The 24,239-nt window shown below is 34.2% G+C and overlaps 1 protein-coding gene across 8 annotated transcripts in view; it reads right to left on the minus strand.

The window, feature by feature from the left end:
- The window catches only part of POSTN (periostin), a 37,736-nt gene extending 14,506 nt beyond the window's left edge, over nt 1-23,230 (minus strand). For all 8 annotated transcript variants that reach the window (XM_063595761.1, XM_063595760.1, XM_003806922.6 and 5 more), the window contains exons 1-16: nt 21,183-23,230; nt 19,762-19,860; nt 14,687-14,751; nt 12,961-13,118; nt 10,426-10,590; nt 9,387-9,533; nt 8,744-8,885; nt 7,309-7,521; nt 6,561-6,695; nt 4,960-5,108; nt 3,155-3,291; nt 2,457-2,587; nt 1,823-1,953; nt 1,613-1,715; nt 1,438-1,505; nt 342-387 (exon numbers count right to left, since the gene is read on the minus strand). In XM_063595761.1, coding sequence (XP_063451831.1) covers nt 342-387; nt 1,438-1,505; nt 1,613-1,715; nt 1,823-1,953; nt 2,457-2,587; nt 3,155-3,291; nt 4,960-5,108; nt 6,561-6,695; nt 7,309-7,521; nt 8,744-8,885; nt 9,387-9,533; nt 10,426-10,590; nt 12,961-13,118; nt 14,687-14,751; nt 19,762-19,860; nt 21,183-21,301 — 2,008 coding nt within the window. In that variant the 5' untranslated portion in view covers nt 21,302-23,230. The remainder of the gene's footprint in view (nt 1-341; nt 388-1,437; nt 1,506-1,612; nt 1,716-1,822; nt 1,954-2,456; nt 2,588-3,154; nt 3,292-4,959; nt 5,109-6,560; nt 6,696-7,308; nt 7,522-8,743; nt 8,886-9,386; nt 9,534-10,425; nt 10,591-12,960; nt 13,119-14,686; nt 14,752-19,761; nt 19,861-21,182) is intronic.
- Nucleotides 23,231-24,239: the final 1,009 nt, after the last annotated feature.

Here is a 24,239-nt window from a genome sequence, read left to right on the forward strand (position 1 = left end):
GTGTCCACACATCAGAATTTTTAGATATTTCTAGAGGGTCTTTTCGCCATCTCTTCCCTTTATATATCTTTTTTTTTTCCTGGCTCTTTGCCATGCTAATATTATATTTTGCTGTCTTTCTCATGTCATATCATTTCTGTTTTTCCAATGAGTGTGGAAGAAGTTCATTGGAGTTGAAGGTTATCTGAGACCTCAATCCTTTTTTCAAGTGAAATGAGATTGGCCATAGTTTGGAATTCTAAATACCAGATTATCAATAATCTCTGTAAATACAAAGAAATGTGTTGTTTTCTTTTTTCATACCTTGCCACCCAGGTGGCCAATATTTATTATATACTTACTATAGACAGTCACGGGGATTTCTTTGAAGGTGCTACCACGAACAAACTGAAAATAAATGTTTATATTTAGTAACATGAAAGGTGATAGTTGTGTTAACAAAACCATGGCACCACTTTAATTCTTATTAAAGTAAAAATAGTGAAGCTATTATTACACTTAATAGAAGTGAAGTCCTCATATAAATCATCTTCCAATTCAATGCTATCAGGTCAGAGGGCATAAAAATCATTGGATTCATTACTCAGAGATTTAAAAATTATATAATAATTAATCCAAAGTTAAATATATTTATGAAACACAATTTTATGTTTCCTGCTACTTTTACCCTACATTGAAAAAGAAGAAAAATATTCCGTTCCCTTTAATCTGTGATGAGTGACAATTTTTTATAAGTGAATGTTCTTTCCTTTATATTCTGCAGTGAAAGTATTGAATGGTACAAAGATTTTAGTCATTTATGTACCATTTTATTTTTCTAAATTGGACTGTAAACTTTTTGAATAAAGACATGTCCAATTTAAATACATATTTTTCATAACACTTTACACAATACTTGGTCCTGAGTAGCTTTTAATAGATATTTGTTGAACAAAACCATGAAGAAATTATGCCATTTCTTTACAGGTGGGTCAGTGGTACATAAACAACAAAGAGTAATCCAAGCCCAGTACATACTTACTTATTAATGCGTACATTTCTAGCCTGTTATGTTAAACCTGTAATACGTGTTCTACATATTAGAAATAAATTAAGTAACTTTTAGGCTAGGCGCGGTGGTTCACGCCTGTAATCCTGGCACTTTAGGAGGCCGAGGCGGGTGGATCACGAGGTCAGGAGATCGAGACCATCCTGGCGAACACAGTGAAACCCCGTCTCTCCTAAAAGTACAAAAAAAATTAGCTGGGCGTGGTGGTGGGCGCCTGTAGTCCCAGCTACTCGGGAGGCTGAGGCAGGAGAATGGAGTGAACATGGGAGGCAGAGCTTGCAGTGAGCTGAGATCATGCCACTGCACTACAGCCTGGGCGACAAAGCGAGACTCCATCTCAAAAAAAAAAAAAAAAAAAAAAAAGAAATAAATCAAGTAACTTTTAGTACCTTAATTTGGATGTATTTGATTAATTTATTAAGTATTTCCAGCAGTTGATCATTTCCAACAGGTGTGTCTATGAAGAGAAATATTAAATGAATATTGGTAAGAAAGCATAAAATAAAAATCGAGGTTCATATTAAAAAAAGACTTAGCCCATCAATGAGTTCAATAATTACAAACCTGCTGGATAGAGGAGTTTATCTACAACATGAATTACACCATTTGTTGTCATGATGTCAGATTCTTTTGATTTCAATTCATTCACCAGAAGTGTATCATTTACCTATCAAAATAGGAGGCAATTTCAATGAGGAAATTTCATTAAGGATGAATATTTAGATAACTTAATGATGGATGAACACTATCATAAATTCATTCTAGACAACTTACTTCTTTCAGAAAGATTTTGCTTCCTTGTGTGGTCTTTAAAATGTTAGTAACACCAGGTTCAAATCCTTTCCCAATGAAAACTCCTGGTGTCAGGTGATAAAGAATGATGTTTTGAAGAGCATTTTTGTCCCCTAGGGGAAAATATATGTTTATTTTTATTGAATAATATGACTTTTTGATAAGGACTAAGAAACAAAACACTTATTAGTCTTTATCTTTTTCCATATTGTACTTTCTCATAATATCATTATTCTCTCAAGTAGATATCGATGCTATTTCAAAACATACAGTTATTTCAATTAGCCTAATCAAAATAGAACCCAACTTACTGGGAGAAAAAAATCTATTCATTTTCTAAATTATAACTGTTTTCTTCTTTGTCCCCTGATTACATGGTCTTTAATAGAAACCACGTAAGTGAACATCTAGCCCAACAACATGACAGTAAACAGTTTAAGAACATTACTGAGTGACCCTCCACACATCCCAAGTGGATGAAATAAAAGGAAACTAAAGCTAACCATGAATACCAGAGAGGGGGCATTTTTAAGGCAGACATCTGGACAGGAAAGCTTGAGAAAGAAGTGAGATCCTGAAATGAAAGGGAAAATATCTGGAATTCACTTCCACTTACGTATCAGAATTTCTTTTTCTTCACTAGTCATTCCCTTAAAAGCATCATTGGTTGGCACAAATAATGTCCAGTCTCCAGGTTGTGTCAGGAGCTCTTTCAAGTCTGCAGCTTCAAGTAGGCTGAGGAAGGTGCTAAGTGGGAAGAATGTATATGTATTTTGTCAGATTTAGATTTAGGTATGTTCACCTACAGTGCATGTAATAGAATAGAATCCATGTATTGTGGAAAGCATGAGAGAACTGCTCATACATTTTCGTATGTTTCGAATACAATTTACCTGTTAAAAGTTTTATCATGAAAAATGATTAAAATATACAATACAATTTTTAATTTTTTTCATCTGATTTCATCCTATAAAACTTGACAAGGTCACACATAACAAAAAAGAAGCATTTTTATCATGTAATACTCTACAAGATAGTCTTTGCTATATATACCATCAATTTCTAAAAACTATAAGAAAAATGTCAAGAAGTAGTTTAGCCTGTTAGATTTGTTTTCACACATGAAATCATATAACGGTGTACCAGAAAGTAGCAGTGAAAACATATCAATTTTGAAAACACTTGTATGAACATTTTATTCTAAATTCCATTTTCAACCACATAGGAGACTGAATGCCTTTTGGGATACCGCCTATGAAACAAAAATATGCCAATAGCTCTCATTCTTTGTGGAGGTGCCACTAATAGGCTTACCTAAAGCGCTTATCTTGTTTTAACTTTTCATGGAGGGATTTCTCTGCTGGCTTGATGATCTCGCGGAATATGTGAATCGCACCGTTTCTCCCTTGCTTACTCCCTTTCTCCATGCATGAATTTTCAATGCAGACAGCCTAGGAAAGGAAAGAAAGGTATGGGGTGTCATTTTCCTTGCTTGAAATTTCCCGTATAGATGTAACTACATAATTAAGTTTCCGGATCGGCCCTTCTGAGAGGTTGCCTGGTGTCTGAGGCCACGGGAACAGCTTCTTTCCTCTGTTTTCAATGGCTCACACAAACTCACAAGACACTTCTTATCTAGCCGGGTTTTTTATTAAAAGTCAAGCTACCTTATGGATCAGGCAGGTAATTTTGTCAATAAATTACAAAAGTTCCATGGAATCCCACTTCTACATTTTTTATAATTTCTATTCAGATTTGAACTATTTCTCTAGACCCTCTTTTGGTCAACACTATCTGTAAGGTTTCCTCACTTTAGTGCTTTTAGTGATCTTCACAAATATTTACTTTATTTTCTTGACTGTAAGACCCTATTCATCACTGTAAGTCAAATCATTGACATATTCATAGCTTTTTGAACAAACGTGATATATATATACACACATATATTTGTATATACAAAATTTAAAGTGCAGCACATTTAATGCATACTTAAAAATGTTTGGAATTTTGTAGCTGCAGGGAGCTGCTGACATGTGCCAGATTCAGTTCTAGGTAATGCCTGACTTCCTGTGAAGTCTTTTAGTTGTAGCTGTACGTGTTATCTGGACAAATACTGAACGTATCATTAGTTGAACTGTAATTTTGATAAGCAATATTTCTATAAATTTTCCTGCAGCAAAATGTATGTTAGGGCTGGGTGCAGCGGCTCATGCCTGTAATCCCAGCACATTGGGAGGCCAAAGTAGGAGGTTCACTGGAGGCTGAAAGTTTGAGACCAGCCTGGGAAATGTAGCAAGACCCTGTCTCAAGAAAAATTAAATTAAAAAATTAACTAGGGTGATGTTGTGCACCTATAGTCCTAGCTACTCAGAAGACCGAGGTGGGAGGGTCCCCTGGAGCCAAGGAGTTTAAGGTTACAGTGAGCTATGATTGTGCCACTGCACTCCAGCCTGGGTGACAGAGTGAAATTCTGTCCCTTAAAAAAAAAAAAGTACATTAAAACCCTTTTTTAGAGTCCAGAAATCTCTATGTGCCAATAAAGGTTTATCTTGAAAGCCATTCAAAAGATATTCAGATGCTGACTGGTTATTTTACAGTATAAGATCACCTTGCATATTTGATTCATTATAATGAAATGTTTTGAAATGAAAAACATTTTAGTAGAGACAACATAGTGCTAACACATTGTATGTGTAGTCAATGCAGAAACTAATCAACACCTTGTAAAACATTTATTATTTCTTATTGCAAACAATCATCATAAAGAAAAATGGTGTGTAGGCAGAGAACAGAATTACCTTGAAAATTGTAAAGTACTCTGCAAAGGAAAAGTTTATTTTAAAAAAATTTACTGCTTTCTGGAATTTAAAATAATTGATGCTCTAGAATAGAAAGTTATTCATAATGAAACACATGCAAACTATCTATCTGAGTTTTGAATACATAGCACTTGTTGTGGACTTTGCTCACAGTCTTTTCACCCAAGCTACCCAGTTCCCTGATGCTTCTATGAATATTTACTATTAGAACCACACTCAAAATTCTGTGAAATGTTCATTGAAACAGCATTATTTGACATGTCATTTGACAGACTTTTTATTTTGTTGTGATTCACTTACTGTACGGTATACGAAGACTCTGAGCTGTTTGCCTCCGATGGTTTCCAGTATTTGCCCATTGTAAAGCTCATTAAGGCCAACTTTTACTTTCAATATGTGATTCTGCAGAATTAATTTAAGGAGGCGCTGATCCATGCTGAGAGTATCATCTGTAAATAAATTCATTAAGAAAGAGCATTATTTTATTTAGAAAACATTGAAGTTTCTCCCGGTAAGACAGAATCATATAAACAGATAATCCCTGACATTATTGATATCATGGATTTTGCACTCATATAATACATGAATCAACCAAATGCTAAAAACTAACAATTCAATTCACCAAGTAGAAACTCTGTGACCTATTGTATTAAATGACAATAATACAGTTCCAACCAGTTCAATCAATGAGTTTCACCTCTGTAAGGGCTACATAGTTTTATAGTGGTCACTGGCAAATGCTAAACCTTAATGGTGGCCAAGGCTTTGTCTGATAATTAGATATCCATTAGTCACATGAAAGAACTACCGATGAATCCTTTGTAAATTAATCTTGATTACTGGAAAGAGAATCAAAGCAAACAACCTCTTAAATACGGGTTATTGTCAAAACACACAGGCAGGATTATTACAAAGAAGAAAGTCAGGATATCTAGGAATTCAATTTTTTTGATTAATAGTTTTTATATCACAATTTAGCATTTGGAAAAACAAAAAATTGTGTTACCTATTTTTAATTAATAAATGTTGCCTAACAATTTAAATATGTCTGTGAAATCATTTTCCTGAGAAAGGTCAAAGGTTGCATGAATCTGAACATGGTCTGTGAATAGCAACTACTAGGTGAAATATTTATATATACTATTTTACATCATGATATGGAAGTGTATAAGTCTCTTCATTTTATTTATTTATAATTTGACACCCTTACTGTCCAAATTTTGAGATGCAAAACATACCTATTTATTTCTAAATATTATTATGTTGGTATCAAGTAAAGAAATCAGTTTTTTTTTTAGAGATCTGTCAATGCATCCTTATTGTGCTGGAAATATTAGATTCACAGAGAAACTAAATATGCTTTTTTTTAAGTTTCATTTTTTTTTTTTTTTTGAGACAGAGTCTCACTCTGTCGCCCAGGCTGGAGTGCAGTGGTGCCATCTGCTTCCTGGGTTCAGTTCAATTCTCCTGCCTCAGCCTCCCGAGTAGCTGGGATTACAGGAGTGCACCACCACACCTGGCTAATTTTTGTATTTTTAGTAGAGATGAGTTCTCACCATGCTGGCCAGGCTGGTCTCAAACTCCTGATCTCAAGTGATCTGCCTGTCTTGGCCTCCTGAAGTGCTGGGATTACAGGTGTGAGCCACCACGCCTGGCCTGAATAGTCTTAATTACAAATTACAAATTTCACTCTCTGTAGGCTATTATCCATTATAATGAAATGTTTAGAAATGAAGAACATTTTAGTAGAGACCATGTAGTGTTAACACATTGTATGTGTAGCCAATGCAGAAACTAATCAACACCTCCTAAAACATTTATTGTTTCTTATTGCAAACAATCATCATAAAGAAAAAAAGGTGTGTAGGCAGAGAGCAGGAACAACAGTGTCCAGCACATACCAGAAAATGCATTATTCACAGGTGCCAGCAAAGTGTATTCTCCATCTGGCCTCAGAGCAGATGCCAAGCCTAATTGGGCCACAAGATCCGTGAAAGTGGTTTGCTGTTTTCCAGCCAGCTCAATAACTTGTTTGGCTGAAAAATAAACCATCACCATCCCAACAATGTCATCATTGCTATTATCTCCATCATGAAACTAGTAAATCAATTCCTGACTCTTTTCTAATATTGTAAGCTATTTACTGCAATGTCAGTGTGATAAGACATCCTCCTCCTCCCTAATAAGAGAGTTCCACTTCCATTTTTTGGTGGGAGTTGATAATCACGATGAATTTCAGAAGGAAAATATTTTTCTGTCTTCCTACTACATGTTTCTTTAATTCTCTATTGTTCATCTCTCATCTTTCTCTCTATACTGTGAGTTCCATAGCTTTTCCATTTATCCAAAGCTGACCATTTGGTTAGATCTTTCCTTCTCTTTCCAAGAAAAACTCTGGCACTGTGAAAACGGTTGTAAATATTAGATGTTAGAAACCCTAGAAAGCCAAAGATTCATGCATGGAGTTCCCATCACTACACTGCCTATCTATGGAGTGCTCAAGTAGCTCACTATTTATTGTGTTAGTGCTTTGCATGCCATTCTTTATACTGCACATTCATTTTTCATGGACTTACTCTTTGAGACAGCATAATTAGTAAATTACAGTAAGTAAAAAAACAAAAACAAAAACAAAAAAACGTTGCTTACCAGAATCAGGAATTAGGACCTGATCAATCAAATGGATCACACCATTATTTGTCACAATATCCTTTTTGTTCACCATTTTGATTCCATTTACTGTTATACTGTCACCGTCACATCCTATCTCAATTGTATTTCCTTCCAGCGTCTCAAAGACTGCTCCTCCCATAATAGACTCAGAACACTGGAGAGTATTTAAGATGTGGTACTTCATAAGAGCTGGAGAACACAATAAAAACAGCTAGCTTTCAGATCAAGGGAAATAACATTTGACCCTGAAAAGATGTGTTTCACTGTGGAACTAAGTATTCCTTAAAATGTAGTAAAACCTAAGGATTCACTAACAGCTTTAAAATCCTATTTATGTTCTAAAAGTTTTTTCCTATCAACTATAAAATAGAAACAGCTCAGCTTCGTAGGAATAATAAGAGGAGATCAGCTTCAGGAAATGATTGGTGCAGTATTAGAAAACGTGGTAGGTTAAGTTCCAGCTATCATAAAAAAGTAACTCCTGATGTGAAAGCAAGAATTGTTCCTTTCAGAGGAACTTTGACTGGCACAAAGGGATTGTGCCAGGATCACACCTGTAATCCCAACACTTTGGGAGGCCTAGGTGAGAGGATTGTTTGAGGCCAGGAGTTCAAGACCATGATGAGAAACACAGCAAGATCCCTCTCTACCAAAAGAGAAAGAAAGGGAAGGCCTGTTAAATTCCAAAATACCCAAGAGCAGTATCTTGTAATAGCTGCTCATAGCAGAATATTTGTATATAACATGTAATGAGGTCGATAGAGGCTGAGGATAAGACAAATTATTTCCGGAAGGCAACTTCTAGAAAGTAACCAAATAAAGATGATTCATTGAAGGACCTCTGGAGGGATCTATGCCTCAACTACATTATATCTATCCTGCATCCTAAAATTTTCTCATCTTAAATTGGTTAAATGTATTTTGGGATAGGCTGAGTAAGTGAAGTATGCAAGCACAATGTAAAACCTATCTGACAACAGCAAGGAAGCTTGGAAAGCCACCAAATTCTTCTGTGTATCAGTAATTAGAGGCCCAAGAGAACCATACAGTTCTCACAACTCAATATCTTTTGGCATAAATACAGAATTAAAAGCATTGCATAACGTGCATACAATATTAAAATTTGATGATCTAATATTTCTTTCCAACACCTGCTAATCCTTCTGAATATCTACTACTTATTTACTTGAAAGCAGTATGAAAGAATGTGATCTTGAGAGTATTCTTATTATTTAAGAATTATACTCTGCCTACTCTTTTAAGGACTTTTGGAAGACATAGTACATCTCAGAATAAAAATTTTTCCCTGCCTTTGCTTATTAAAACTAATATTATTGGTAAGGACTAGCCTCTTTTTTATTCCCTTCTCAGAATGCTGGGAGACTCCTTAGAGATGAAGACATTAAACTACCTTCAGAAGCCACTTTGTCTCCCATGATCCTTTCTAGGACACCTCGTGGAAGTTTCTCAAAAGCCTCATTGGTGGGAGCAAAGAGTGTGAAGTGACCGTCTCTTCCAAGGGCCTCCAATATGTCCGATGTGATGGCAGCTGCCTGAAACACAAATGTGCTTTTCAGAGACTTTCACATTGTAAATCCAGAAAAAGATTACAACAAACTTAGCCTAGGCTGACATGAAGGAGCAGATTCCTACACTATAGAGGTTTGTTGTTGTTAGATCTTCAAAATATTACTTTTTGACACAACCATGTCTTTTCCAACTTTCTTCAAATTGTGTTTGCAAGAATGGGAATTCTGCCCATGTTTGTGGGACTGTAGCAATATCCAGCAGTACATATAATAACAGATGAACACGTTCTAAATGAGCTAAATACACGCCAGTCACGTGACTAACCCTTCTTACTCTATCATGTCCACAGAAATATTGTTATTTCATATGAGATGGTTTCTTCTGTGTAAAATGAAAATAGTAGTCCTTTCAAAAAATATGTGTTACATTTTTGCCAGATGTAATAGCATTTTTATTGTTTTTAGATTTTGACAGGAGAAGAGGAGGGATTTCAATGACTCAAGACAATCTGCTCTTGGACTTACTCTAAAAGATGAAAGGTCATCTTCTGCTTCAATGAAGTCTTGAATTGAGGTACCAATTTGTGTAAGCACACGGTCAATGACATGGACAACACCATTTGTTGCAATCTGGTTCCCATGGATGATTCGAGCACAATTAACAGTGACAACCTATAATTATTTGGAAAAATCAAAGTGCTGAAACCAGAGATACCATTGACCACTGAGACTGCAAGCCCATTCCCAGTTTTTCATTTATACTAGTAAATGTAACATACAGGAAACTACATTGTAAATGTAAACGCTGTGGATGAAGATTTACATGTTGTTATATCTAAAAAAGAAAGTGTAAGAGAAAAGGGAACCAGTTGAGAACCCAAGTCAAGTCATACTTAACATATCTAGCAACATAAGGCAAAGGTGTTTTTTTCATTTAAATTATTGCTTTTCTCTTTTATGCAAATAGTCATAAACTTTTTAATGTGGGTCAATGAATTAGGTAAAGAAGTCTAATCAGTCCTAAAATTTAAGTTTTGAGAGGGAGAAACAAATAATTATTATATAGATATAATTAGTTACATTACAAGAACTTCCTAAATATTGTTTCATCATTGACCTCTTTTGTCCCTGAGAATTTGGCTGGCTGTGGAAAAAGTCCTATGACCCTGTTGGCAGTTTCCCACAAAATCTGATCCAAACACACAAGTACTTCAGTTAGTACAGTAGCTAGAGGGGGAGTAAAAGAACACTCATTCTTTGATTATTCTTTTTGCTACTACGATAAATTATTTCAAACACATCAACTACTAAAATTTCCTTTTTTAGAATACCTGTCTACTGTCAATGAACTGTTCATGTAATTTGTCCTTTACAATCACTCTTTAGTAGAAATTAATAACCAGATTGGAAATTTACATGCCCTAGATTTGGGGGTAAAGTCATAATATAACACTTACCTTATTCTCACTAACATTTTATTATTTTTGTGAGCATTATATAAAAAGTATAGACAAAATTAAAGAAGATATTTTTCATAAGTGTGCTTTTTACTGATAAAACTTACCCCATTAGGATAATGGTTAATGAAAAGCCCCAAATTGTTGTACATTGAAGGAATAATCATGCCATTTTTTAAGTCCTTGGTCAACATTCTCTTATTAATCATGTGACTATGTAAAGCATTCAGTAATTCAACATTCACGTTGCTCTCCAAACCTCTACGGATATCCTAGGAAAAATTGCAATGATAGAAATTCAATTTATTGTGGAACATTAGTAAAAGTCTTACGATCACCCTATTTCTACTCTCTTGCTATTTTCTCATTGCATTATCAGATGGTCATACAAAATTGACATAAATAACTTAAAATTATATTATTCTAATTGGTTAAGTGATTTTGTAAGTTCAGATACTTAGTTAAGGATCCTGAATGTGATACAGTACTTAGAACACAATTTTTAAAGTGAATATGTTGATGAAGAGACAATCTTGATATAAATAATAAAATGATAAGAAAGGGAGATATGAAATTATCACATATTTAAAATATTTTAAATGGCAAACAAAAGAAAACAAAAACGACATTATATTTGTATGCAACACTTAAGTTTTAACAAGGGTTTCATGTTTATTCCATAACAAATTCAAGAATTCAACCGTCCTGTACCTTTTTATCTATCCAACACTATGTGTCATATTATGCTTCACTCAATGCTATGGGAAATATAATGATAAGTAAAGCAAAAAGTCACCACCGTTTACCATATAGCAGCAGGTAAAAGTAGACAGAGTAAGATATAGGACAGAGGGGAAAAATGCTTTCAGGGCCCCCATAAGAAAGAACAGCTGTTCGGAAGTAGTTTGGAGATAGACCATGAGATTTAAATGAATAGGAATGGTGTGGTGGTCTTTTAAGTCCAGTGCTGAGATAGGGTGAATGCCAAGAGAGCAAAAGTTGTCCAGTTTGGTTAATACACACTTTTATGTTTCTCAGATAATACTAAGAAATTTAGAAGGGTATGTGGGCCAATAACGTGGATAACTTTAATGCCCTAAGAGGAGTGAAATAAACTGGCCATAAGGAACCACTGAAGATTTTGTGGCACTGGAATTTAATGATTAGAACCAGGCTTCAGGAAGGTTGAGTGGTAATGTACAGCAGAAATTGGAGTATTAGGGGGGTCACTTTAGATGAAACATGAGATGAGGCTAAAAGCAGTTTTTAAGAATTGGAGAAAGGGGAGGTAAGGATGACTTACAAATTTCAAGTCTGAACATTGACACTGGTACTGCCAATTGTGGGGAAAAGACGACAAAAAAAGAATTCTTTATGGGGGGAAAGAAAATTGCATATGTTTCAGATAACTTTTGTTTAAAGATGCAGATGGTATATCCAAGGATAAATACTAAGATAAACAATAGAAATATTCTACTGAGGTTCGAAGAAGAAACAAGTCTAAACAACAAGCGTAGGTTGAATGTTTGTATGCACCAAAGTGATAGTTGAAACCATGATAAGTGCATTTAAAGAGCAGAGTCAAGTTGCTGGAAGAAATTCTTATAAGTTCCATTCCTTTTATTTTTATTTTTTATTGTTATACTTTAAGTTTTAGGGTACATGTGCACAACGTGAAGGTTTGTTACATATGTATACATATGCCATGTTGGTGTGCTGCACCCATTAACTCGTCATTTAGCATTAGGTATATCTCCTAATGCTATCCCCCCCCCTCCTCCCACCCCACAACAGTCCCTGGTGTGTGATATTCCCCTTCCTGTGTCCATGTGTTCTCATTGCTCAATTCTTTAAGGCAAGGAAGAAGATGAGTCAGCAAAAGGAACTGGAGAGGTGGTTAGAGATGCGGTGAAAGACAACCAGAGGAGCGATTTCTATAATCAAGCAATTAACCACACAGCTAGTGTAGCAAGATAATGCCTACAGATATATGCCTATATTTTATTATGCATATTTGACTCTAGTAATAATTATCGATTCATCTCCATATCTAGTAGAAAGTAGGAATGTATTTTTATATCAGTTTTATAGATTCGGAAATTGAGTAATAATTTAAGGCATTGTAAATTAGACTGCACAAAAGTCTGAAAATCAAATGTATTTTCACATTTCATTTAACTATCCACATACATGTATACAAATTTGACAACCTGAACATCCATATCTATACATATAATTAAACATACGTAATAAAATATTGCTGTATAATACAGCTTATGATAATTTTAAATTTCAGTAGGCTTCTTAACTTACCTTTCTGTTAGACATGTTATCTGAAATTACATACATATCCTCACAAACAGGAAAGAGGAAAAGAGTAAAACAGAATAGTAAGTGCCCTTTTAGCTGATTCTTGATTCCCCTTCTTAAAAAAATTAAAGTATAAGTCTCCTGGAGAGTTATTCTCTTTGCGGATGTATTAAGACATTTTACTTCCCTCAATAACTCATCCCTTTAGGTATTCTCATATATGTACAATAGAAAGATATAAAATTTCTACTAATATCCAAGTTAATAAATCAGTTAAAATGAAATAACAATAACAGCAAAAAATAAATATATTGATAAAAATAATGAATTACAGAATCCAAGTTGTCCCAAGCCTCATTACTCGGTGCAAAGTAAGTGAAGGATCCCTTTCCCTCGATCTCCTCCCTCAGTTTTGAGGCGTCAGAATAGCGCTGCGTTGTGGTGGCTCCCACGATGCCCAGAGTGCCATAAACATGGTCAATGGGCAAAACTGAAATAATCAAGAAATGAATCAGTACTGGGGATAATATTCTCAGGATATTATTCATAATCTTTTAAACTTTATGCTATGTTTCCCAAGACATTTAGCTAATAATTTTAGCAATACAATTATATGAATAATCATTTTTATATAAAAGTTATCTTTTGAGTGCTAAATAATAAAATGTTACTGAAAAACATTATTTTACATATCCTTTGTGTTGAGGAAAAAAAAATTTAAACTCTTATCCTGGTTTAACATTTAACCTATTTAGATCTCAATCCTGCTATGTCAATAATAATTCAATTATAATTCAATATTATCTGTTATTTAAATCTATCATTTTTATAGATTTGGGTCCCTAAAACTATGTAGGCCTGCTTGTTTTCATTATAATTTCTGGGAGCAAATAATTTAAAATATTTAATCCTTCCAGATTATTTCTCCCGAACGTCAGAAGAAAGATTCATGCGTGAATGTCAGCCTGAAGGGATTTATCTAGTAATGTGCAGTCAACTTATTTTTTCTGACCGTATTTATTTGAAAATTAGTATAATTTGATTAGTAGCATAGAATCAATGGTTATTAAATATGTGAATATCCTTAGATTTGGTGACACAACTATTAAGTATAAAACCAGGATTTTAAAAGACCGTAAAAAGATGGAGAAATTGAGTCAAAATGAACAAGGTTAAATTTAACAAGGTTCCATGTAATTCCTATGCCTAAATTGAGAAAAACAAATCCTAGAGACCTGACTTAATAGTGTATGTAAAAAAAACTGTAATCAATTTTAATTGATTCTAAATTCAATATAAGCTAGTGATGTAACATGGTTACCAATGACATTATCCAAAGTGCAAGGTGTCCCCAAATCAGGTACTTATCTTGGTATTGTCTTAAATGCTCAGACCCACATGGATGGACTTTAAATATCAGTCTAGGTTTGTATTCAGAAAAAAGATTACTGGACTAGAGACTTTCTGTGGGTTGGTGTTATAATGGGGAGGACTTCAAAGTCTGTGTCATATTAAAAGAATTGGGGATGATTAGCCAGAGAATAGAAGACTTTATTCAAGAAGAGAAGGTAGCTGGAGGAAAGGTGTGGTGATTGGCATGAAATATCTGAATGGCTGCCATTTCAAAGAGGAAATAGATGAGCTATTTTTTTTCTCTAGTTGGCAGAGGTAGAGGAAACCAAATTTCAATATAAAGAATATTATAATATCAGAGCTGTTCAACTAGAGAAGATGAAGTTTTGCCAAGTAGTTAAGTTCCATGTTCCTAGACAAGTTCAAAGAACAGGATTTTGTAAAGAGTTTTGTTCCTGAAGGGAAGCTGAACTAATTTAAATTTGTGACTAAGTTTCTGTTGTATTGCCCAGCATCCAGTGCATGAGAAATGTGCTCTTATATTTTATCATTCATAAATTCATGATTAACACAAAAATAGGAGGGATATATCTTGGATTTAGGATGGTGCTGAATACACACATACACAATTGGCTTCTCCACAAGCCACCTCAACCCTTTCTTTGCATATAATTCCTTATTTAATTCAAAAAATTGAGATTTTACCTGCTGGGCAGCCTTTCATTCCTTCCATTCTCATATAACCAGGGCAACATTCATATAACACAGTCCTGTACATAGGAAGAAAATTAATATTAAAATGAGAAACTAAATAGGATACATTTTGACATAAATTTGACAAAATATTTCACTTATTGACTTGATTTGTTGAGATTCTAAAAATCAGGTTTTTTCCCCCCCCTGATTTTTTCTTTTTTCTTTTGAGACGGAGTCTCGCTCTGTCGCCCAGGCTGGAGTGCAGTGGCGCGATCTGGGTTCACTGCAAGCTCCGCCTCCCGGGTTCACGCCATTCTCCTGCCTCAGCCTCCCGAGTAGCTGGGACTACAGGCTCCTACCACCACGCCCGGCTAATTTTTTGTATTTTTAGTAGAGATGGGGTTTCACCGTGCTAGCCAGGATGGTCTCAATTTCCTGACCTCATGATCCGCCCGCCTGGGCCTCCCAAAGTGTTGGGATTACAGGCGTGAGCCACTGCGCCCGGCCGATTTTTTCTATATTTCTATGAGTTTGATTTCTCACTACAGTCTCATGTTGCTATAGAAAAGTTCCATAATGTTGATCCAGAAGAATGACATTTGGGTCCCAGTTCTACTACTTGGTTGACATGTGAACCTTGAGCAAGTCATTTAATCAACAGGAGTCCCTGTTTCCCCAAGCATTTAACATGAATATAGTAGCTATAATATCTACTCACAGAGTAATTGTGAATCTCAGATGAAATAATGCTTTTGAAATCATTTTGTAAACTAAAAATGGCTAGAAATCTGCTTTAATATAATTGGAAACATAAGAAAATACATTGACCCATTGGAGTCCGTAACATGCTATCTCATTGCTAGATAAATAATGCCATATTTGGTTTGAATTGTTGGTAGAATTATTAATTATATTATATTATATATAAACTTTAAAATCTTTTTATTTTTGTAAAATTTGATAAAAATAATCTAAGTAAGTTTATTTTAATATTAGATTTTAGTATTCAAGAAAATGGCATCCTGTTTAAAGTTAACGAAGTGTGTTAAGTTCTATAGGCAATAATTGAGGTAACAGACCAGAAAATTCAAAATATCACGATATACAAAAAATAAGTTTATCTAATTTACTATATTTTGAGGGAAAATAATAATTTAAAATTATATAATTGCTTACAAAATAAAAACTGATTATATTAATATATAATTATATTATTAATATTATAGTATGATCCTAATTTTTATTTTTTCGCATTTCATAGAATATTTTCTGGACTTCATCATCTAACATAGATAGCCTATTTTAACTCAAATTTTACATAGTTACTTATGTTTCCTTTCAAAAGGAATATAAAGGTACATGTACCAAACAATTAGAAATAGGGGAATTATTACAAGTAAAAAATAAATGCACATCGTTTTGTAATTTTTAATTGATAAATATCATGTCAAACAGATTATGACAATTATAGATTAATTATTTTGTAATTCACTAATTAAACATGAATCAGCTTATTCAAATGCTATTTCTTTTCTGGCTTTTTATCCAGTTGTCTTAATTGTATTCAAGAAGTATGAATGAATAAAATAATTTAGACATGAAAGAGATCGCCAAGTATAAGAATAAAATCTTTTTTTAGTATGATAAAAATGATAAAAGCAAACTATCAAGAAGCAAAAATTTTAATGATATAAAAGATGATTTTATAGAGTTGAATAAAAGTAAATAAATGTTTTCAAATTGAACCCTGCTACACTAAGTAATTATCTAGGATTTGTAGTCTTGTTTATAACCTTGGATCCTCATTCTTTATTTGTTAATAAAAAATTCCTGGCATGAAATATTGGCTTAAGAATAATAGATAGCTAAAAATACAGACAAAATTAAATGGGAAATACCCACTTCAAGTTATTCTCTAATTTTAATATAGTTTGAAGAATAGTTGGTATTGGAAACATATAAAAGGTATATAGGAGCCTTATGCAAATCATAATAGAGCCTCTAAATAATTTTATTTACATGAGCTCTTGTAAATAAATCTAATTATTGAATGTCAAAAGATTGATTAAGAATTGCTTATATATTAGCTTTAGCATATGTTGTAAACAATTTAAAAAATGAGATACAAATGTGCTTAGTCCATAGATTGATAATACTTACTTGAAGTAAAATAGTGAATAGAAAAGGAAATTTAACAAAAAATTATTATTAGCAAACGCTAATATGACAAGGGTCAGTCATAATGTAGAGAATTAATGCAGTAGATGAGATAAAATTCCAGCAGTTCATTGTAATATCATCAGATAATTGAACAATGTGGTTATCTCTGAGCAGATATTTTGAAAAGAAAAAAAAAGCAGTTTTTTTCAGAAGAACATTTATGCTACCCAAAACTCAATGTTCCCATATGGTCAGTAGGGCAAAACAAGAGTAAAAAAATATTGCTATACATAGCTCTAAACATGAGAAATTTATTTTTGTTTTCAGAATAGTATCTAACATTTCATGAGATGCCAGCTAAAAATATCACAGACATTCTCTAGAGGAAGTTTCCAGAATACTATATTACTAGACCAATATATATTTTGGACAATATCTTGACCCTAGAAAGCTTCACGTTTTTCATTAGGCCTGCTCAGTTTACTTTTCTCAAATCCCCAGAGCAACTGTTCAGCTGAAAGGCAAACATTTCTGTCATCTGATCATAAAGTCCTGATGATATCTCTGGAAATTTCAGCAGAAGCAAGCAGATGGCAGACCAGTCAGTCTTCCTGTCAATAGTATTGATTTCTTTGGTTATTTGAAATTAGCATTTACATTTATTTCAGTGCCCAGACGTAACTATGTTTTTGAAAATGAATCTACTTTAGAAAAATAAGCTAATACAATTGAACAAAGGAGACACTGTTACATTTCTGGTTAAAAAAAAAAAAAAGCCAGGCTTCAAAGTAGTGATTTTTTTTTTTAATGGAAAGCAAGAAAGAATTTTGGCATAGCCTCTGTACAAGCCTTGACATCTCTCATATATTTAGATGGTTAAAGTAAATTTATGGCATTCTTCTCTATCTTCTAGGAAGGATGTAATAAGCATTCTCCCTAACATTTCAGGGTGATGGTCCTTTCTTATGTAGTTAAGTGTGCATTTCAAATATGCTTCATGGTATCCAAGAATATAAATAACAAAGAGGAAAACTCAGAGCCTTAGAGTCCCTACTGGGGCCTAGCTTGCAGCATGGCAGAGATCATTGTAACAACTGATTGCATTATAATTGTGTGAATGACTCACAAGTCTAGCAGAAGTCTGCACAATAATAGGAATAATGTTCAGGTCAAAAGATAACATCATGTTGAAACTCTATTAAGCCAATGAGCAGGAGATGGTCAGCAAAGTCCTCTGGTGCCCTAGACTTGGTTACCATGTGGAGACGCAACCCAGCTAAGCTTAAATGCCTTGTATACATGGTTCTTACTTAGAAATAAAGAAAATCTTGTGCATTTCAAATAGGCATCTGGTCACAACTTCCTTTCCTGTCTACATCTATGCATTTGTTTAAAAGAGTTTAATGTTAAGGACAATTGATATTATGCATTATGGTTAGTAACTTCACGTTTATCAATTCACTTTATCTTCTCAGAAATTCTATAATATAGCTATTAAATCCATGTTTTACAGGTAAGTCTACAAGAGGTTAAGTGATTCCATATTTAGTATCTTTTTTTTTTTTTTTTGAGACAGAGTCTCACTCTGTTGCCCACTCGGGAGTGCAGTGGTGCCATCTCGGCTCACTGCAACCTCCACCTCCTAGGTTCAAGCGATTCTCCTGCCTCAGCCTCCCAAATAGGTGCCTGCCACCACATCCAGCTAATTTTTGTATTTTTTTTAACTAGAGATGGGGTTCACCCTGTTGGCCAGGCTGGTCTTGAACTCCTGGCCACAAGTGATCCACCTGTCTCAGCGCCCCCAAAGTGCTGGGATTACAGGTGTGAGCCACCACTCCTGGCCCATGTTTAGGATTTATACCAATATTATTAACTTAGAAATAAGTTTCTAATCAATTATTCCACCCGAACTTAGGGTAACTGAATTTTAATGCTGATGTATTAAGCAGGTTCTTCCTGGGGTCTTTTGATTCTCAAGGGATCCTTCACTGAGGGTGGACTTCAAATTAATAGGAAGCAGGAAGGAGCCACTTGCACTGTTTTCTTGACTGGGGATGACACCTAAACCTTTCTGATTGCATTACTTGCCCTATTTATGACTGGTCTCCCTCATTGTAAAATAAAGATTTTGGATCACAGGGGTGGTTCTTGACCTTAATAAGTCCAGAGTGTTTATTACTTTTTTCCACCAATATTTATTGGTAAAATAAACCAGAAGGCATGTCTATTAAGTAATAAATAATGCTTTCAAATTTTAAGCTAATCAGTGAAACATATGTTAAAACATAATCATCCTTTGGGCTATTGAGATATTAACTATAATGATGAGCTTCCGTTATCACCTTGTGGACCTCTGGGGATGGAGCATCTTGAACTGAGAATCACTGGATTAAATAAAGAGATAAAACTCAAGTATTTTTTAACTTTAAACTTTGATGAAAACTCTCCGGTAAACTGGAATACTTTAGACAATTTCCAAATGACTAGAGGCAAACATTAACTTTTTGCCTCAGAAACTCTGATATTTTAAATCAGTTTGTTCTTCTGGCCCACTTTTTTATAAAATGAGGAAACTAAGTCACAGAGGTTAAGTGACTTGCCTAAGATAAAAGAGGGCCAAACCAGGAGTAGAAACAACATCATTTACTCACACGGATTCTATAACCAATCCTGAGCCATGTGATCTGCTTCCTTCTGGCCTCCACGTCACATGGATTCAGGAAGAAATCTGAGTTCTAATAGTAATATTGGAGATGCAGGGAGAACTTCTTTATTCACGTATGTATTCCTTTCTTTTCTTTAAATAACTCTCACAATTTTGGTCAGTATTTTCAAGAAGAATGGTGTGTACACCCAGGGGAAGGCATATACATCATGATGTTGTTTTTGGAACTGACATATTATGAAAAAAAAAAGAGACTTACGTTTTCTGTCCACAGATGGACTTTTTATACCAGTTCTTACAAGTGCTGAAGTATTTCTTTTTGGTGCCCAAAATCTGTTGAAGGGCACAGACATTTGGGCTGGAGGATAGAGGGAAAGGAAAAAAGTTAATGTCCTAATAATGACTAGTTTTTCGTATCTAAAGATTGGATGACAGAAGAAAATGTTGAGATGTGGATTTGATATCCAAAGACATGATTCTAGCCTTGCACAAATCTAATTATTGACACAATCCTACTGAATTGTTGAAAAACCGAAAGTCTACAGGAGGTGGGGGGGAGAGAGAGAAAAATTATACATTTCTGAGAGTAAAATACAAGCTTTTCAAAAAGTTAACCAACTAGGACTATTCAAACAGTATGAACGTAATTTTATTTCTATGTGCCTTATTACTTTTAATGGTAGATAATCTACTGACCCTTTTTAAACCAAGCATGTGCTCATTTGGAGGATGGCCATAACTTCAGGCCTCTCTGGAACAATGAGAGGTCAGAGAGCAAAAGAGACAAGGTTTATTATGTACACAGACACTATACTCTGTAATTTTCTAGGTAAGTAATCACAGAAGTAAATGTGCTAAAATTAACTTTGAAACAATATGGTTGCACAAAGGAGAATTTATCTTTTTGAATGGAAGTAACAGATCAGAACATCCTCTGTCACAATTTTAAGGTTCCCCTTCCCCTCTTAAAGGGACAGAGGTCTTTTTTCACTGTAAGTCAAAGAAGCTTGTGAACATTATGAAAATTCCTGTGAGGCATAGGAAGAAGTGCCAAGATCCACTTAAAAAATTATAAATGGTTGGATAAGTTACAAAATTATGTGTAATTTTAAAAATGCTTAGTTGTAGTTGCATTAGTTCTATAAAATATAAATTACCTTTGCAAATTTTACAGAATTCAGAGTTTAAAAGTAACTTAAACGCTTCAAAGAATTCAGAGAACTAGTTACATTACCCAGTATTTAACCTTCATATGTAATTTAAATAAAATTTTCTCTAATACCATGTGAGATATTTCAATGCTGTTTACATACATATGATAGTTCCTAAGAATAGATTTTTAATTTTGAAAACTCAATTTCAGATTTTTGGAAGAAAATAAAAACATAAATAAATGGAATTATAAAAGAATGCCCAGCTAAATTGTGTTAATTAGATTAGAATTATATACATTTCATAAGAAAGCAATTCTATTCAAGTTATTTAGAGAGCAATTAAGTCTTAAAGCTTAAAAGTGCATAGATAAATCACAGAATACTCACATTTTCCTTTTTTTCCTATTGCTTTATAATAACTAGGAAAAAAACCCTGAGGCATATATGAGAAACTTTATGCATACTTGAACATCTAACAAGCTGAGGAAAAAGAAAAATGGTTTATAAAACCAAACCACTCACTTACCCTTGGTCCCGACCCCTGATACGACTATGAGCCAAGATCTTGTCATAATGATTGTTGGCGTTTATAGGGTTAACAATAAGCAGCAATAGTAGAGAAAACATGGGTAAGAAGGGAATCATCTTGAGTCTCTCCGTTGCAGTTAGTCCCCGAAGAGAACTGGCAGTGGGCTTTGCAGAGCTCAGAATTTATATACATGTCAGAGTTGTGGGAGGGAACACTGCATCAACCTGAGAGTCTGAACTCTTTCCAGGAAGCATCGGCAAGTTCAAATTGCCAGCTAAGATTTGTTTTGGTTAGTTATATTTAAGGAACACATTGAGCTACTTTTCCTTTTCATTATAAAGAAGGTACTTATTTTTAATCATATGAACAATTGACTCACTGCATGTTTAAGTCTCAGTTTTATTCCTTTGTATCTTAGAGGGTTTTTAAGAAAAATGCTTTTGTTGAGTTTTAAGAGATATGCTGCAATCCTTTCCAGAGTAGAATGTATAATGTCTGTGTGCTCAAGATTATTGTTAGGTGTTATTGCAGTTCACATCAGAACTGAAAGATTATTATTATTATTATTTTTACCAGAAAACAAAGGTAGATGCGAGTCTGACAATCACAAGGGGGTAAAGGCTGTTGATTAAAAACAAACTCTGGATAGATTTAAAACTTGTGTAAGATATGAAATAAGAATTCTAACTTGCTGAAGAACCATGTGGAGAGTCCATATTTTCCTTGCTATCGTACAAAAAGGAGAGCTACCTCTCATTTCCTTTCTTTTTCAAATATCAAGGAACATATAGAGTTAACATAAATCTACTCTGACAAATTTCTCTAAGGTTTGAAATGAAGCAGAAAGGAAAAACATTTGCGCTTTATTGTTTTTCATGACACACTTTATGTGATGTTGAACATGTCTATGCAGCACATCTACTGATAACCACTGGTGAAAAGCAGCCAATATTGGAAGCAAGTGTTACGAATCTAGAGATAACTAGAACAATTAAATACATATTAGGAAACAGGGACATTGCCAAAATGATTCTTCTGATTTTATCAAGAATAACTAAAGCCTTTCAATGTTACACTATGCAATCCCTAGCCAAAGGAATGTGCGTTCTTACTACTCCATGCATATGTCGAATGTTCAGAAAACTTTGGATAAAGGAAATCTGAATATCAGAGGGAAACAATGAGCTGAAATGGTAACCACAATCAGCTTCCCTGAATAAACAAGCTGCACACCATCCTAAAGTGTAATTCCAATCCATTTTGCTACAAGATGCTCCCTCTGTAATGTCATATCCATGTTCTTTTCCCACTGGTGAGATAGAGAGATTTTGTCAGAATTCTCCTTGTTGTTCTATTGGGAAGGCTTTAGGGGAACTGGACTGAACTAGAGAGGATTCTGAGTATCCTGAGTTATGCTTAAACTCACTATGGGATATTAAAATATTCTACAACTTGCTGCTTAGTTTATTAAGAAAGCACACAGTGAAACAACAAATGCTGAAATATGATCGAGAGGCCATTTCAATATGAAAATCTTGGGATTAAGTTATAGAAAATGAAGGGGCAATTCAAAAGAAGAGCTGGAGAGGAGATAGCATAAAAGTTAAATTATATTCTGACCCTGGTCCTTTGTGGAAGGAAGAGTTTAGTCTATCATTTACATTTCTCTGAATGGAATCATTCTGACTTTATGAAGTCATCTTTTGCTTTATATTATAGCTTTCTATTACTCTTAAGTTGTGCAAATGGCAGGTGGTCAGTAACTGCTTATCGATTAGGATGGATAAACTATTAATATTATTAAATTAGCTGTTAGGATATTCCTGGTTAAATGGATATATAAAAGTCTTCAACTCTAGACCAGTTAGACATTATAATATAGATTACACTGCTACTAATGCCACACTTTTCATCTTTAGACTGATGTAACTACTTACAGACCTTTTTGTAATGAAGCTGATACCTGCTCATATCCAATAGGGTTTGACTGGAGGTGAAGGATGAGGTACTCAGAGAAAGAGATATAGACTTGCGTAATAAGTGTCAAGGGTAAAAAAAAATACATTTTTAAATACAGTCCAGAATGATAACTGATAGACCTGATTGTGAATACAAGGAGTGAAGGAAGAATCAAAATTTCCTGCCATGTTGCCTGCTTTCTTAACATTGCCTGGAATGAATTAAAATTTTATTGATTATTTTCAAGAACAATTTTAACCTAGTCGTTCTTTGCAACCAGTTTTATGCACTAGTATTAATGGCTTCCATTCATCGTGGCTCTTGCAGTTGTCTAAATTGACAAATAATTACATGAAATGAGTAGTGAAGATGGAAATGCAGTCATATTTCAAAAGATTACTTCTCCCTTCTGACAGGTGAGATTAATTTATGCTTTTTTGTGGAAAGCATGATATATGCTCATACAATTAAAAGAGAGATCTTAAATCTTTCTTTTCACACTTCAAATAATAGAGACCATAAGTCTATCCATCCTGAGCATTATTTCTGGAACTTGTGTAAGTCCCATGAAAATCAACAAATAGCAGCCCTCAGTATTTAAAGTTAGGATTAGTAATGACATCACGAAAGATCTTGACAATGCAAGCCAGGTGTGCATAGAAACTACCTGCAAATTTAGATGTTGGGGAATATCCCAAGAGAAGGAAAAAATTAGGGTAAACATAAAAAGATTATAGCACTGGAACTTAAAAAGCTAAGGCCAGGCCAGAAGTGTGATATTATATGCCTAATAGTGGGAGGAAGTCTCAGCAAGTTTTCGGTAGGATAAGGGAAGGAAACAGTTGTAAGAAAGATAATGGAAGAAAGAGTAGTCCAAGTTTTAGAGAAGATATTGAGAATCTTGCAAGGAACATAATTCTTCCCTTTCTGAGCACTTATCAAGGGTCAAATTTTCTCTCTCTCTTCCCTGCCCGCCACCGTCTCTCTTCACACAGGACCCTTATTCTTCTGCATCAGAAAAGGACAGTGACCCTGGGGTTGTCCATGTAATTTTCCTGGGAGATGGGAGGAAAATTGAAATGATGATCATTAAGT

The sequence above is a fragment of the Pan paniscus genome, chromosome 14 (genome assembly GCF_029289425.2).
Source record: "Pan paniscus chromosome 14, NHGRI_mPanPan1-v2.0_pri, whole genome shotgun sequence".
In the NCBI taxonomy this organism is placed as follows: domain Eukaryota; kingdom Metazoa; phylum Chordata; class Mammalia; order Primates; family Hominidae; genus Pan; species Pan paniscus.